This window comes from Anabas testudineus, chromosome 8, assembly GCF_900324465.2.
Source record: "Anabas testudineus chromosome 8, fAnaTes1.2, whole genome shotgun sequence".
NCBI classification, from domain to species: domain Eukaryota; kingdom Metazoa; phylum Chordata; class Actinopteri; order Anabantiformes; family Anabantidae; genus Anabas; species Anabas testudineus.
In genome coordinates, this window is record NC_046617.1 from 15,037,691 (window position 1) to 15,049,587 (window position 11,897).

The following is an 11,897-nucleotide window of genomic DNA, read 5'->3' on the forward strand; positions in this document are numbered from 1 at the left end:
AAATATTATCATGGGAATAAAACCTGTTAGTTCACCTGGACGTTTAAGCTTTTCCGTGTTGATTAAAGTACAGTATGTGAAGAGTTTGTTATTATGCTGGTTTCACATGCATCTGCTGAAAGAGGGAAATATAACTTACATTAATGTGTCTACACAGTTTATTAACACAAAAGAATACATTTAAACATACATAAATACATTTAAACATTGTTTAACTGCATAATAGAACCTTTTTAAAAATATATTTGTTAAGACACAAACTATCCAAGCACCATGTGTCTTAAAACATGGTTGAAGGGATATATTTTAAAAAGTATTTTCAGGCTTAAATCTATATCTTAGTCATTTTCTGTTTTTGTAGTTTGAATGTATAGTATATAATATCAATTAAATTAAGGTTTGGATGCAGAAACATGGAACCCCACACATTCAGGCAAGAAAACAAATAATAACTATTTTAACTTGCTCATACTCATACTGTCATGCAGTCACCCATATCACATGATGTTGTATTAGCTCTAGCAGTCAGGTTTAGAACTACATGCATTTCAATTAGGTTTGCCCTATAGAGAATGTGATGCTTGTTTAAGTAAGGTAGTCTACAGGTGTTTATTTGTGTTAATTGTTAGTTTTCTACGTTGATGCTCTAATGTGACTGAAAAAATGGGATTTTACTCCAAACTGAACAGCAGGGTGCAATTAGCCAGAGAGCTAGACCTTTACAGAAAACAGGCTGGCAGAACCATCAGGACTTGTTTTTATTTTCTCATGAAGCACAGATCACCTTGCCAGGCGAAGCCATCCAACAAGCTCCTAAAATGTTTCCCTGCTGGTTTGAAAACCTTCCATCTGGCTCAGAGAAGCATTAAGCTTGTCAGTGTCTCTCTCACACTCCCTCATCTTTGTGATCTCCATTCTGAATTTTGATTCTGAATTCAGCAGAGAGTTTTCTCATCAAATTACTCACATGAGACAGTTGGTTTGGCTAATTATAATATCCCCAAAGATTACACGTTTTAAATGCATTACTGCAAATTGAAATTTCACTTTCATTGTAAATTAACTGCGAGTTTGTTCTGTCTTTCTTCAACCATACATCTCCTCCATTGGTTGGATTTGGCGAGGGTGGGGTCTCACTTAAGAATCATTGACGTAGCCCTCTTTGGCAAAGGGTTTTAACAGAGATGCGGTTTGTGTAGGAACAGACAAAAGTGTTTATAGACGAAGAGGAAACAGAGAAATAAAGTAGTGAGGAGGTTTGAAGTGTTCAGATTTTATACACGATGTTGCTGTCGTGCTGTCCTGCGCGCTTCAAACCTGTGTGGAGCCTCTGTAGTGGGCACAACTGGTGTCCTCTCATATTCACTGGAGCAACCAGTTGGTTTTGAGCATCAGGTGAGCATTTCAGACCATATTCCTACTTGTGCTTCTTCCTCTGGGCTACACACTCCACTTTTAGCAGATGAGCAGAGAGAGTGGACACACCTAAACAAGTATGACCAAAGGATCCGCGCCCTGACGCGCCCTGGTGTGTTCATGTTGGACCGGTGAGAGTGTGGACTAGTATGAAGCGCCATGGCTTGGTGTGACCGCGGGGTTCAAACGCTGCTGGCTACCGTCGGGGCTTTCGCTGCCTTCAGCCTGATGACCATCGCCATCGGCACGGACTACTGGCTTTATTCGCGTGCGTACATCTGCAACGGCACCAATGCCACCACAGACGAGATCCAGCCGCAACCCAAAACCAAAAAGGGTGATCTAACCCACTCCGGGCTGTGGAGAATTTGCTGTATTGAAGGTGAGTTTGCTCCAAGTCTAGTCTGGGTCCCTACAAATACGCACAAACACCGTTAACCTATCCAATGCTATGCGTGGTGATATTGCACGGTTCCCTGTTGTTTTGGCACAACAGTTTAAATCATCTCTTTTTTCCCCGAGAAGTCTTTTGTTTCTCGATGCGCACAGAGATTTGAGCGCACAAAGAACGCACTCCGTTTACGCACACCAAATGTTGGTTACCTACGAAATGAAAGATTAAATAGAATAAATGTAAAACAACTTTGCTGTGTTATGAGTTAGATGAAGACAGCGCAGTCACACAGGTATGGATTTCTATACCATAGATAGTCTGAAGCGGATCATTAACGAGAAACACAAAGCGTTTGACTCCAGATGTCTGCCAACTGTTCAAAGACAGGCATCACAATAAATGCGGTTGTGTTATAGTCAGCGAAAGAATGCGGTGCCAAGCCGGCGCGTCTGAACCCATTCACTTTCAAGCCGGTCGCTGCCAGGAAATGTGCGCGCTATTAGTCTACTTCCATTCATGCCTTCATTGTATCCGATGCTGTTGCTTGGCAACATCCCTGAAATTGCTATGGAAACATGCCCGGTGATTTAAAAATAGATGACTCTGAGACCACGTCACGTCCATGCGAAATAGAAAAATAATTTTATGTCATGGAACATGAGGTGAACATGCCTTGTTTCATGTTTGGAAAGTATTTTGGATCATGTTACGCTAGTATTGTTTGAAAAGAAGGTGCGCTGGCAGTGACGTCTTACTTCAGAGGCAGACAGACACTTATTCATTGACCAATCCTCCTTCCGGCTACCCCTTGACTTCTCGCCTCAGCTGTCAATGAGTGACTCGATGGGACTGGATGGATTCGTTCATGGCATAAACGTCTACCTGTCACGACGCACAAATAAATAGACGTAGGTAAGAACGGAAAGTTGCATCAAGAATCAAGAGTCGTTTGGCTATAAACTCTTCAGAGATAGAAAAGCACACTACACTCTGTGTGTGTGGCACACAACCTTATTGGCATTTTAGAGTTTTATGGTAAAGAAGAAAATTTGAAGCCCACGCTTTGTGTTAAGAGGAGAAAACTAATGTATGATAACAAGAGGTTTATTTATTTATGGCACATATCTGAATCAGTTTGATCCCACAGAACAGCAGACGGTTTTACACTTTGTCCACTAAAAGCTAAAAGGCGAAAGACAAAACAAAACATTATCAAATGTTGGATCCTGTGCTTTTCATATAAACTAAATTAAATTATTCTAATTGGTGAAGTGGTTTTCATTCACATTTTTAATACTAAATGTCATCAGAGTGCACATATGAGGAGACACTCAGCTGTCACCTATGATTGAACTGTTTCTGGGCTCGGCCTGAGGTGAAGATGGTTGCTTTAGACACATGTTAAGAAAATCCTGGTGTGTCATGACACTTGCAATTTACTGAGAGCCATGCTTGGCTGGGCACCTGTCTTTGATGTGGACAGACTTACAGTCTATGTTATATCCTCAGAGGCCCAGACAAATGGTAGTATATTACAAATGCGAGCCAACTATTATGTGAGGTATGATATTCCATCAGCGCTTTGAAGTAAATAATGAAAGTGGCTTTACCACAATAGAGACTGAACGATGTTGATGAGGTTAGGGACAAAGAGTGGCTCTGTGCAATGAGACTTCCTTTTGAAAGCATAATTTGACACAAACAAAGGCCAGCCTATCATATCTCTCTCTCCAGCGCTAATAGTTTCACTTCTATGCCTCTGTTTGAAAACTGGAAGGTGCTGGACGGTGGCTATGTTGTCATGGAGACTCATAAGTATAGAGGAGAAGACAAGGAAGGAAGAGTCAACCACACACACACACACACACACACACACACCCCTCTGGTCATAATGACAAACACACTGGGTTATTGACGGGGACAGCTCTGTGTGTATCACAGCTACTGGGGAAAACATCACCACTTTTGGTTGAACAGATTGCAGAAACAACATGTCTTTGTCTCGGCGACAACACATTGCTGTAGCACACATAGCAGCCCCCTTTTCTCTTCATGGGATCCTGTAATGAACGTGTTTCTGAACTGTTCTTAGTTGCCCTGCTCAACTAGCTTTACCTCATTAGACCTGTATGACATGTTAGGAGCATGCAGAAATCTACATGTAGTAATATAGTGTATCTACTTTTACAGTGAGGTCCGCACTGGCATCATTTATTGAGTCCTTTTCACAACAGCTGTTTTAAATTTTTTCTCCTTTGTGTTTGTTTTCCCACATGAATATTGTGAAGCCAGGGTAGCACTCTCGAATGCACCAAGTTCTCCTAATTTGCATTAGAATTGGCAATGCATCAGAGGCTGTTGCTTATGTGTGACTCCGGTAAATAAATACAACTCTCCGCATCAGAAACAACCTAATGAATAATCCAATTAGCAGGTACATATTTACAGTAAACATCGCAGCTGGTGGTGGGCTGGCGTGAGTGCCGACGCAGTGCTGTTTTAACTCGGGGACAGTGGATGTGCGTGTTTGTGAGGTGGCATTGTGTTAGTGGGGTGAGGGGTCACTTTACCATTCCCACAATGCTCCGAGCCATTAATTAAAACAGCTGAGAAGCCATGCGGGGGCACTAATTAGCTAGCAGACCCCATCTACCGCCTCAGTCACTCCATCCTTCTCTCCTCTGCTTGATGTGCACTTTCACTTTCCGTCCCTTTACAAGGTTTAACTCTGCCATCCTCATCATCTATTCTACTTTTTAATGAACCCTCTGCCTCTTCTTTCATACCCATAAATCCCCAGCTTCATTTAATTATGGGTGCATTTAATTCATCTTCTGTACTCTTTAATTCTTAAGTAAAGTTCCTTTGTGTCATATGCATACTATGTTAATTGCTACATGCAGCTTGGGTAACAGTTCAGCATCTTGACCTTTTTGCTGAGACGTAGATGAGAAAATGTATCCTGCTCACATAGCTGAACATGAAGTATGAAGCTACTGCCACTAACTCACTGTGCTAAGGTAGCTTAGATTGGAGACAGAGGGAGGCAGCTCCTTTCTCAGTGTGTCGTGAAATATTGTTTTTACATTTATGATGATACAGTATGTGTTAATTGGTGACCTTTAGAGATTCTTGTTGATGGACTTTACTGTTTAAACAGTTTCTTGTGCTAATCTGAGCTTGCTGACTGACTAATCTAACTTGAGGAAATCATCGTGTATATCCTTAAATGTCTATTTTTTCTTTTAGCAGCATTGCTCCTGTTGTTTCACATTGCCACTGTTAGACACGCTCCTGCTGTTTATTTGAAGTCTTGACTAACAGAACATAACTAGAAAGGAGCATCTGCAATTTTCTACTAACCTAACATAAAAATGTGTTCGACAGACCTAACATTTAAGTAACATTTGCCCATGTCCTTATTGTTTTGATTTTAATTCCATTAAAATATACAATATAAAATATGTAACTGTGGGTATCAGTGTTAAAGCTCTTCTGGTTGAATCCACACTCAAACAAACAAAATTACCAGCACCGTGTTGAGAACTCATTATATATGTACATTTTTACAAGTAAGTGACAATGCATAACAGCCTTCACAACAGACTGCATGTGGTGATAGATCTCAGTTTTCTTCCAACAATGTGGATTTTCATGCACAGTCTACCCCAAGTAGAGCTGTGTTTGAAGAAATTGCAGCCTGGTGACAATTTAATTAACCAACTGTCAGTCATATCAACACTGAATCACTGATGTCTTCGCCAAATTGCTTTTCTTTCATCCTCACTTGGACTGAAAAAATTGAGAGGTTTGTTTGATTACACAGACACTTTTTATATTCTGTCCTGGCATTCCCTGTTTCGAAAGTAATAAATGTATGTGTAGCTAAGTCTGTGTGAGCTGTGCGTGCATGTCTGCCTTTGATATCAAGTCCCAGAAACAGTGCTCTATCTGTGTACAGCTTTATAAAACCTAATCATCCCTCCTGCTGTGAACCACAGAGCACCGTTGCTCATCAGTGGTCACACTTTCTGTTGCAGATCTAAAAGCACTGAGGATAAGAACAGAAGCTGTTTGCTGTGGATCTGTCATGTGTAGCATTTTGTAAAGTATATCACCCACTGGAAGCCACACAGCTCGAGTGAAAAGCAATATTAAAGTCACTTTTGGTTTTTTCATCAATCTTTCAGAGCTACTGAATTGTGAAAATAAAGAAAGAGGGGACGTTTGTCGCATGGAGCTCATTGTCATGATGTTTTGTACCCCTGGAGACACCTGCGTGAGCAAGTGTCGGACAGTGCAATTGGTGTATTCCACTGAGGCAGCTTCCTTATTGGCTGAGTTGTGTTAATTCAAAATAATGACAATATGCATCATGTTGTTGCCAGTGGTATCCCAGCAGTAACAGCTGTTTCCAATGCAGTGTGTGTATGTTTGTGTGCACACGTGTCCGTGTCCTTACACACATGTATGTTTATTTGCGCTCATACTCATAAACTGTTAAGTGGTGATAGATCTGTGGAAAGGGGTGTGCCGGGGAGGGGTCGTATCATCTTTTGGTGAATATCAAAATACAGTGAAGATGTCAAAAGCATCCTTGGAGACTGTTTATGGAAATTAGCTTATTAAAGACTAACAGGGGTTGCCATGGAGAGGAGGAGGAGATGCTCAGCATGGGGTTTTACCACTAGAGTCGGGACAAGGGAACCCATTATTTCCCATGTAATGTGTTGAGTGTGTAAATTCTATTGTAAATCTGTCACAAAGCACTTTCTCTAATATCTTTATTTGTCACTAGCATAAAAAAAACATATGACCAACTGTCTTCAAGTCTGTCTGGCCTCTACTTGTCAGTTTAACAGCTGTTATGATGCACAGTTGTCCTCCAGCCTTTACTGCTCCATCTAAATGTTGTCCTTAAATTGCTCTCTCTGTCTTTCCTGCTCTTTCTGTACCCTCCTCTTTAATGTGGTCTCCCATCCCTTGTCGATATTCCTCTGCTCTCCATGCTTTTGTTTTTTTCATTTCCGTCCATCTTCTTCCCTTGTTTAATATCCACCTCCTTCTTCCCTCCCAGCCAGTAAGTATTCAGACTTTATTTTATTTCATGAAGAGTCCTTAGGACAGTCTGCACACATGCACAAACTAAACATAGAAATGGAGCTGATAACTGTCACTCATAAATCATGAGCATTGAGGCCTCTGCTTATAATCAGATTTCCAATCAGTTGCAATATTGTTTTCCTTGTTTCTTCCATTACACACACACACACACACACACACACACACACACACTGGAGACAAGATGGAGGCGTCAGACAGCCTAGATTAGCTTGGGTCTAGACTAGAACAGAAGACATTGTGTACACATTATATTTAATAGTAGCGGTTTACTGCAAAAGGTGTATTTTCATGTACAGTCCTTAAAAAGTGCAATACTATTGACACACACATGCACACATTTACAAATATGCACATATAAAATCTGCTGCAAGCCCTGGAGCATGGTTTGGTGTTCACACAGCAATTAACAGGACAGCAAAGGTGTCTGTATTTTTATTGTCTTCACTCTTCTTGATCTAACAGCATCAGCCGGATGTGTTTTTTTCACAAGGCACAAAGTCTCACTTTGCTGCCTAAAATACAGTAGATCAAAGCCCTTTTTCCATCAGTGACTAGACACAGAAACTGCTCCATTTCTTCCGAATGATTTGACACTAATTAATTTGATGTCCCTTATTAAGCAGCAGACCTAGTTAATGGAAGCAAGCATGCCCTTAAAAGCTGTGCCGCAGACAATGATGGTTGTGTGGCTCACCCGTGGGCACCTGGGACATGGAGTGTCAGGTGTCCAGCAGTTATTGGCATAGTTAGGAAACACAAGTCAGTGCTTTCTTGGGCTTTATTTCTTACAAGGAGAAGTTTAGCCAAATAATTTTTTACTCAACTCCTCCCCCACGCAGTAAATGTCCATACATAGCTCAGTAATCATAATCAGGCCAGACAGATCTGTCAAGCTTTAGATTTCTCCACATGCTGAATCAGTGTACACGAGGCTCCAGTGAGAGAGATACTTGACATTTAAAGACTCTAAATGTCAAGTAACCGAGTCTTACTTCCAAGGCCAAGAAGCATTATTAACTTGTCTGAGAAGTTGCAACTAACACATGCACAGTGTGAAAACATATAATTTGATACTAACAAGTAAGCAAAGCAGTCAACCAAGGTTGTGTTACACTGGAAAACAGCATATAATCTTCAGTTTTTCTTATCATTTTTATGTTGTGACTAACTCTACGTTGCTACACAAGAGCAATGCTATTCCTTTGTTTAGTCCAGTCTTTTTAATCAAGTGCATATTACAGACCCCTGGTACAAAGCTCTTATTTAAATACGACTCAGATAGGAATAATGAAAAGTTTGCCCACACTAGAAAATCTGCCACTGTCTCAAGTCTCAATTTGTGGTGCTAACATCAGTGCCACCAGCAATGGCTACAGCTGATAAAATCAGCCAGGATCATATGAAATCACAGGTTCATTGCTTAAATTTCAAGTGGTAAATGTGCCATCATTCTTACTGTACCACATTACATGCAGGCATAGCAAGATATATGGTAAATGGACAGTTGCTTTCCCTACTCTGAGATGCAGACAAATGCAGAGATATGCACATGGACTCATGATGCAGAAAAACACTGATGTGTTTATGGAAAATATTCAAAACCAAGCCACAGTCCTTCAATGCTGTGGGTGTTTTTTTTTTCCAGAATGACTAAAGTGTTGAGGGTATTCACAGCGCAAATGGTGAATTATTAGTCAAAGAGCTCCCAGCATTACCACTACTGCACTGAGCTCATCCATTAAACCCACTCCCAACCCCTTTTTCTCTAGACAAGGTGTTTCATTTCTGTTCCAATCTTCCAAAACTGTAGTTTACATAGATTTTTTTGTTTCTCCACGCACTGAAACATTCACATGAGCTGGATTTATATGTGTAATGTAATATTAATCATAACACTGTACAGCTTGCATACATGCTGATCTTGTTGATGGCAGTCTTCTGTGCCCGGAGCTGTGATCTTTAGTTTGCATGATCCTCAGTTGACCCCTTCCACCATAAGCAGCAGCTTATGGATTAAAAAAGCCTCATCAAAAAGCCTTTCAAGTGGAAACTACTGAGGTTATAATTAATTAATGATTAGGTTGTATTGTATTTTATTTAACAGATAAATAACACTTGAATAACAGTTGACTGAATAAAGCTCAATGCGGGACAAAGTTCAGATGCATTAATCAGGAAAGCTGTGTTCCCCTTCCCTTCTATGCTCCTATCACCACTTCTTTACAATGAAACAGCTCTGCTACAGCATGAGAAATAACTGCGGGTCACTTGAGAAGCGACTTCCCACTCTATCCTCTTTATTGGTGACAGGAGAACAGGATCGTCTTACTCCAGTGGTCACAGTTTAACAAAAACAGGTCACTGGGTATAGGGAGCAGCTGTGGCCTGGACTCCAGTACCCACACATGTGTGGGTGGTGATAGTTGCTCTGGACTTTGATGAATTCACATCTAAAATGTAGCCTGAAGCATGGAATAAATCCATTTAACTTCACCTTACCTTGAAACCTCTTGATCCTGTTTGTTGGTTGAACATTTCTCATCACCAAAACTGAAACTTGAGGGACTGTAATTGAGCACTGATGAATTATAGTACACTGATGGAGACTCAGTCTTTCTGTTTTTCTGTCCTGCAGGCATCAATCAAGGCAGCTGTTACAGAATCAACCATTTCCCTGATGACAATGACTACGACACAGACAGCTCTGAATACCTGCTGCGTAAGTGCTCCAGCTTGTCCTCTTTGTCTGGCATTGTTAAAACAGTCTTTTATTTAAAAAGAGGGGGAGCTCACTACTGGTTAATGCAGTGAATATTAAAATGCAGAACAAATGCATAAAATAAAAGATTTTAAATAAGTTCATGTTGCTTACTAGCATTATCAGACTGACTACTTAGGACAATAGCCTGGTCAAACCTGACATCAGAATAAAGCATGTTGTATGAAAAAAAAATATTATTAACTTATTCTAATTAATCTTAATGTTTGGCTGCATGGAGACATTAAATCCTTGTTAAAACCAGTTCAAGCCCAGCTCCTTCTTTTAAAGATTCAATGTATTTTTCTGCGGGAACTAGTTAAAATATAAAAATGACCAGACACACGCACAACTGTAATTAGGTTGTTTTAAAAAAAAAAGGGGGGGATATTCAGTCATTTAAAGCCCAGTTGATTCAGTGTCTGCCTAATATGCAGAGAAGAACAAAGAAAACTTATCAGACATTGGACAAAGTCCAGACTGAGTCCATTAGCCAGACAAAATAAAATGACAGCTTAGTAAAAGACGTTACAGTTGAATACGCTCATCCATCTTTAGAAACTTGGCAAAATGGCACGGTGATTCATTTAAGGGTGAGGTGACAGTCAGCGAGAGCTCTTGTTACATCCCACAGCTGATTAGCAAAGCTTTGCCACAACAAGCCCCCGAAGTACAAAGATAATGGAGTTCTCAAAAATGGATGAAAGAGGTGGAGAGGGGGTAGGACAGATGAGGGCTCGACAGGGTAATGAAAATTCAAAAATTTGAAAGAGTCAGCTTTTTCTTTTTGTTATCCAGCTCCACACTTTATTCACCTCTTATCTATTTAATTCTATATTTCTTTATATGTATTACACTTATAAAATGCTTTAGGATTTAATAATTTCATTTTAAAATAATTTTCCCGCCCCTATCTAGTAAATTATCGATTAATGAAGTGTTACTTTGTCTTTGTCTTTGCAGGTATAGTCCGTGCCTCCAGTGTGTTCCCGATCCTCAGCACCATCCTGCTGATGCTGGGTGGGTTGTGTGTCGGTGTGGGGAGAGTCTACAACAAGACAAACAATGTCCTCCTGAGTGCAGGCATTCTCTTTGTAGCTGCAGGTGAGCTGGAGGATTACATACTCTTGTCAGCAATGCTCCAAGCAACGAGCAATCATGTGAGGGTTGTGGTTTCATCGTGAACGAAGGCAGCTTGAGGTGATCCGTGATCATATATTGTACTTATCAATAGAAACACCGTAAAGAAAAATGGAATTAAAGAAGGTCAGGATCACTTATCATGCACCACAGGTCATTAAAGGGTCCCTGTAGTGATGAGAGTCCTGTAATCATTGACTGATGAGCAGCTTGTGTAAGCCCTGGGGTTTTAGTTGTTACTGTTAAATCATGGATGACGAGTTATTGCTGCTGCTTCCTTTTTGCCTCCACATCACATCTCTCCAGCCGTCATTTTGTTCTGTGTCTTTTCTGTGCATCACTTGTGTATTTGTTTTGTGTTTACCAGGACTGAGCAACATAATTGGCATCATCGTCTACATCTCCAGCAATGCAGGGGACCCCAATGATAAACGCGACGATGACAAGAAGTACACTTACTCCTATGGCTGGTCTTTCTACTTCGGTGCCCTCTCCTTCATCGTGGCTGAAACTGTGGCCGTCCTCGCCATCAACATCTACATTGAGAAAAACAAAGAGGTTCGCTGGAGGGCACGACGGGAGTTTATCCGTTCACTGTCTTCATCTTCTCCCTACTCACGCATACCAAGCTTTCGCTACCGCCGGCGGACGTCACACGCCAGCTCTCATTCTACAGAGGCATCCCGGGAGAACTCACCTGTGGTTGGTCTGAAGAGGGCGCCATCTTCCAGTGGGGCCCTGGATGAGCTATCTATGTACGCCCTGGCAAGGGACAGTGTGACGGAGAACACATACAGCCCTGAACACGAGGCAGCTGCTGAGTTCCTCCAGGTCCATAACTGTTTCCCAAATGATTTGAAGGACGGGGTGAATCGCAGGACCACGCCAGTGTGAGTGGCGCGTTGTTCAGGATGAGCAGCAAATGAGGAAAAAGTCAGTCGGCTGACCTGTTGGAGCCTGAGTGCTTGTGATAGCCTGCCATCTTAGAGGCACAGTTTTCAGAGACTGTCCTTTTTAAAAAAGGACCAGTGGGACGCGAGAGAGAGTCAGCTGGATCGAAGATGA

General features: G+C 41.2%; 1 protein-coding gene across 1 annotated transcript; it reads left to right on the forward strand.

The window, feature by feature from the left end:
• Positions 1-1,275: 1,275 nt before the first annotated feature.
• Positions 1,276-11,897, forward strand: LOC113160282 (voltage-dependent calcium channel gamma-4 subunit-like). Its single transcript, XM_026357467.1, has 4 exons — positions 1,276-1,798; positions 9,570-9,653; positions 10,656-10,796; positions 11,200-11,897. Exons 1-4 carry the CDS (start codon positions 1,576-1,578, stop codon positions 11,724-11,726), a joined length of 975 nt encoding a protein of 324 aa, XP_026213252.1. The 5' UTR covers positions 1,276-1,575; the 3' UTR covers positions 11,727-11,897.